Raw genomic sequence first — 5,339 nt, forward strand, 5'->3', positions numbered from 1 at the left:
GGCTCAGAGAAGTTTGCAACTTGCAAGTAAGAGATGGAGGCAGGTCTTCCTAATCTCTTAACCATTATGCTTGTATTAAGATATGTACACATGTGCGAGTGCACAGCAGATAATTTAAAAAATTATCAGGCCTCCTAAATTCCCATTGGCCTTTCCTGTGTTTATCAGTGTCAGTGCTAGTCCTGGTAGTTTTCTTGCCCGTTGTTCCCACCATCCGTCTTTACCTTAGAGTAGAAGCATCTGCCTCAGGTAAACAGACAGCAGACTCTGACTTAGGATGCAAGTTCTCAGGAAAAACAAACAAGGGATTAGAAAGTGGGTGTGTGGAACCTGCACTAGGGACTGATGCTACCTTCCCCTCCTGTTTTTCTTTGCTCTGGACTTGTCTTTCTTTACCAGAGTAGAACACAGAAAACAGACATTTGCCTTTTCATTTGCATTTATATAGACAATACTTAAATAAAAACCACCAGTTGACACTCTTATCATTCTGCTTTTATTCATTGTCTGGCTAACTCACAAAGACACAGATGTCTAGGGTAGTCTCTACCCCACCATTTAAACTGTCCTGATGACATAGATTCCAAAATGTGCATGTTTACATCATGCAGTGGTATGAAAAACATTTGTTTTCCTTTACTGTCCCTGACTACAAACAGGGAAAAATTAATTTCATGTCAAAAAATGTTGGGTGCTTTAACATTATCATCCCATTTCTGCTACTAAAATAACAAAATTGGTATTACAAGTTAAAATATAAAGGCCTGTTTTTACAAATATGCAAATAATCTGCTACTTAGACATAAAAAGTCGATTTCTTTCAAATCACAAAGTAAGGCACCATTGGATTAAACATTTCTCTCGGCTTCTACTAAATAAAATGCATAGTGAAATAAATACTGAACACTGAATTTTAATACTGTAATATATTTCAATATAAAATGATATATGAATGTTAAAATACTGTATTGCATCTTGAATACATTTATCAGGAAATATTATTGAAAAAAACCCCAAATGTAAGCCCTGATTTTAGGAAGAAAATATTCATTTTGTGATTTGCCATAGTTGAAGATTTTAGCATAGAAATTATTGTTTTGGATGCAATTAGGTTGCCAACTTTCAAAGAAAGGGTATAGGTGTATTAATGAAACATTGACTTAAATACATTCTAAAACTTCTCTCTCCTGGATGAACAGCAACTTTGAGCTATGACTGTGTTTCACACCTTAGGATGGTACCTACAAAGTTGGGATATACAAGGAAACTGGCCATGATTACTAGCCCTCATAAAATTCAGACCCAAAATTCTTTGGATCGGACTTCTCTGCCATATTTGCTAGTAAGGCCAGATTTCCACTTTTTCTGAAGTGGCTCATTAGGCTTTATCATAGGGATTTGTATCAACTGTTCATACCTGATCAAAGAATCCCAAATAAAATGATGCTGCTATACTACCTGAAAAATTCTTTTTGGAAATACTTAGCCAAGTTTGTTACACCTTTATATTTCTTGAGTCCCTTTGGGCGAAGAGCCCCAAATGACTATATGAAAGACAGATGAATGGTAGAGGAGATGGGGGGAAAAACCAAGTTCTCTAACATACTAAGCCCAGGACTTTGGCAAGGAAAGTTATAAAAATACAATATATTCAAATGGGCCACTTCATAATTTATTAGATATCCCATTTATTAGAACTCTAAGTTCTTTTGCTTTTATATAAATGAAACAATTATTTATTCTATAAATAGGAATGCTTCTTTCAAATTTTTCTTTGGATTGATTTCTTGTTAGCATCTCCCAGTAATACATGAACAATACACTGAGACCATGATACAAAGTTTAGGTATACATATACATATGTGGTTGTGTGCTTTTAAAAAATAAGTAATGGTAATTTTAAACATAATCAACCATATAAAACATCTAAATGGAAATATTTTTTTTTTCCAAATCTATAGCTAGATTTAAAAGTCCCAGTAAAGTTTTGTAAACAAAATAATACAAAAAAAAGGGCAAGCCTGGCTCATCCCTATGGTCCTTTCACGGAGCTTTATTTGCATAGATCCAAGGCAAGTGATTCTCCCAGATACAGTCAAGACAAATTCTCTTCAATTTGTAGTAGCAATCTCTCTCAACCCCATACACATCAAGATTTAGACTTTTACAGTTTGCCCATCAAAACCTGCTTCCTTCCTCCACGTTTCCAACTGGCTACCTTTTCCTGACTTTCCCCCATAGCTACAGGGCCTACGAGCCTCCCTGGCGCGGAGATGCATGCTGGGCGGCAGAGGAATGAGTGTAAGGCAGGGGTCCAATGGACAGGTGAACTCAAGGCAGCTGGCTCTGAGTCCCCAAGCCCCAGCTGGCTTTCAGTTTCTTTCTAATGGCTTTATTCCCCGTGACTGTAAACCCTGTTAGATCAATTTCTGACCATGGTATTGTGAAGCAACACTTGGATACATACATTAAGGAAAGACGGGAAATAAGGGAGCAAAATCTAAGGTCAAGCTGTCTGCCGAACAAGGTGTTAGGTCCTAACTTTATTTTTAGTTACTTTTTGAATTGCTCAAGCTCAACTTGCCTTTTTTGTTTTTGAAACAAGAGGTTTTTGCACTAGCCTGCAGCTTCTAGACTTGTGCTGTCCAAAACAGTAGCCACCGGCCACACGGGGCTGTCGAGCACTTAAGATGTGACTAGCCTGAATGGGGATGTGCTCTCAATGTAGGATACACACTGGATTTTGAAGACTTAGTACCAAAACAGAATGTGAAATATCTCATTAATAATTGTTATACTGATTACAGGTTGAAATGATAATAATTTGGGTATTAGGGTTAAATAAAATATATTAAAATTAATTTCACCTATTTTCCTCTTTTAACATAGCTACTAGAAATTCAAAAACTATATGTGGCTCACATTGTATTTCTGTTGGACAGCTCTATCTAGAACTTATCTCAGACTGCCAAAGATTGGACATCCTGTAATTGAAAAATTTTATGTGAGCCCTGAATGCAGAAACTTGCTTAGGTGGTTCCTGGAATCAGACAGAAAGCCAAGCATGCAAAAAAGGCATGGAAGCAAATAGCTCTCAGGAACTTTAATATTACAGTCTGTAGCAAATTAGCTGTGGATGTTTGAACTTGGCTGGTTGAAAGCTAAGACACAATGCATTTCTGCCTCCTTGCCACAAAAGCCTCCTGACCCCTAAGCAGCCAACACTGGCGGGCTGTAGCTGAAGCAAGCAAGAGCTTTGAGAATATACACAATATAAAAAGCTAGGTGCATTTCTTTACTGCATTCCCACCCCCACCCCCAACACACACATATTCTCACCTCACCCTCCCTTCTTCCCTACTGCCAGTATGAAGGGGACAAGGGGAGACAAGGGGAGGAGGGTTTGCAACCCTCGGAGAGCAACAACAGAAGGAGCTCTTGGGCTCGGGTGGAGAAGAGCAGGCAAAGATCACCTTGGGATGGGAGGAAGTGGTGGGGCACCCCTTTCTCTTCGGTTGGATCCACCTTGATGAAAAAATAGACAAAATATAAATTTTGGTTAGAAAGCTTATGATCTCGCTGTACAAACTAAAGGATGGTCGCAAAAGTACCCACCACGTCACCCTCTATGACCAAGGCTATAAAGAACAGGGTAAGTAAGAAGTGAAGGGAAGCAAGTAAGAATCTGACTGAACATTTCTAGAGAGGGATGACCCACCATTGGCTCCTGAGTACTTGCACAAAGTTAAGAAAATTTAAAAAAAAATTACTTTTCTTCTTACCACAAACGTAGTACATGTTTATTATAGATTTAGAAAATACGGATGAGCTAAAACAAAAACCCACCCAGAGGTAACCAATAACATGATGTAAACATTTTCCTTTTATTTTCTATATATAAACAGCTCCCTTTTTTCTTCCCCAAATAGGATCATATATAGCCGGTCTGAACATATTTCAGAGCCGTTATTATTTATACATATAATTATAAAGGACACATTACATTCTGTTATATAGGTATGCTGTATTTATCTAATCAATTCCCTTCTGTTGGACATTTAGGTATCTTCTAATGTCTAAACAATGCTTTTTTTGATAGTAACTATCCTAATGGCTGTGAAGTTGTATTTCACTGTAGTGCTATGTGTATTCCCTTAATGCTTAGTGATATCGAGCACCTTTTCATGTGCTTTTTTGTAAATAGGGGTATTTTCCTCAGAGAAATGTCTATGCAAGTATTCAACCCATTTTAAAAATTGGGTTTTTGTGGTTGAATCGTAGGCATTCTTTAAATATTCTGGATTTTACTTTTTGACCAGATATATAATTTGCAAATATTTTATTCCATTTCGTGGGTTGCCTCTTCACTCTGTTGATAGTGTTCTTTTAAAAACTATGCATATTCATGGGTATGAGTACTGGGTTTAAAATCCATTCACAGTTTTTTAAATTCATTTGTCCCATGTACATTTTTTTGAGGACCCAACAGGTTTTAGGCATGAAGCCGGGTGCTCAGACGCCGTGAGCAGATCTAGCAGGGGAGGAGGTAGAGGAAGACACTGGCGGCCCGTTCCCTTGCCTCTTCCTTTTGCCATCCCAACCATGTCTTTTCTTGGGCCCACACCTGAGGAAAGACACATCTGGCTGGAAAGCAGTCATCTGCTGTGGAGCCTTGACCATCTGCTGACGTACCGTCAGCAGCTGGCGCCACGTGGGCTGGCCTGCAGAGCTGCAGTCAAATGGCACGGCTCAGGGCTGCCTGGAGGCCCTGCCAGGCTGGTGCCCCACTTAGAGGCCAAGGCAGCTACAGGAGCAGAGCAAAACCACACGATAGTACTTCAGTTTTGTTACAGAGATGATCCAGAGATGATCCATTAAGCACACAGAACGCTAGAAATATTTAAAGCAAATCTACAAAAACATTTTTGGGCACAGTGGACATTAATTCATCAGTTTAAGAAATATTTTTAAATGCCTGCTACATTTCAGTTCGGGGCCACGTGAGGAAGATGCAGTAGTGAGCAGGACAGTTCCAGTCCTCGAGTCACCTTTAGTCTTAGAGACAGCAGGATGGGGAAGGGAATGTGTTCAGCTATGAAATTAAGAATTTAGAGGAGGGGGGATGGTTCTGTTACTGACTTAAATATACAAAGAGCACTTCAGTGAGCTTAAGAATGCTTACAAGAAACCAGGAAAAATATTTAGAGTCTATACAAACAACTCCTTAAAGTGAATTCATTTGTTAGTGCCCCAAGAGAAACAGGCTTTTATGAGATAGAAGCCTCTCTTCATCACACACACACACACACACACACACACACACACACACACACACACAC

General features: G+C 38.9%; 1 protein-coding gene across 4 annotated transcripts in view; it reads right to left on the minus strand.

Moving 5' to 3' along the window:
- Nucleotides 1–430: 430 nt before the first annotated feature.
- WIPF1 (WAS/WASL interacting protein family member 1) overlaps nt 431–5,339 on the minus strand; it is a 78,061-nt gene continuing 73,152 nt past the window's right edge. For all 4 annotated transcript variants that reach the window (XM_021703125.1, XM_021703123.1, XM_021703122.1 and 1 more), the window contains one exon: nt 431–3,525. In XM_021703125.1, coding sequence (XP_021558800.1) covers nt 3,470–3,525 — 56 coding nt within the window. In that variant the 3' untranslated portion in view covers nt 431–3,469. The remainder of the gene's footprint in view (nt 3,526–5,339) is intronic.

The sequence above is a fragment of the Neomonachus schauinslandi genome, chromosome 3 (genome assembly GCF_002201575.2).
Source record: "Neomonachus schauinslandi chromosome 3, ASM220157v2, whole genome shotgun sequence".
Taxonomy (NCBI): Eukaryota; Metazoa; Chordata; class Mammalia; order Carnivora; family Phocidae; genus Neomonachus; species Neomonachus schauinslandi.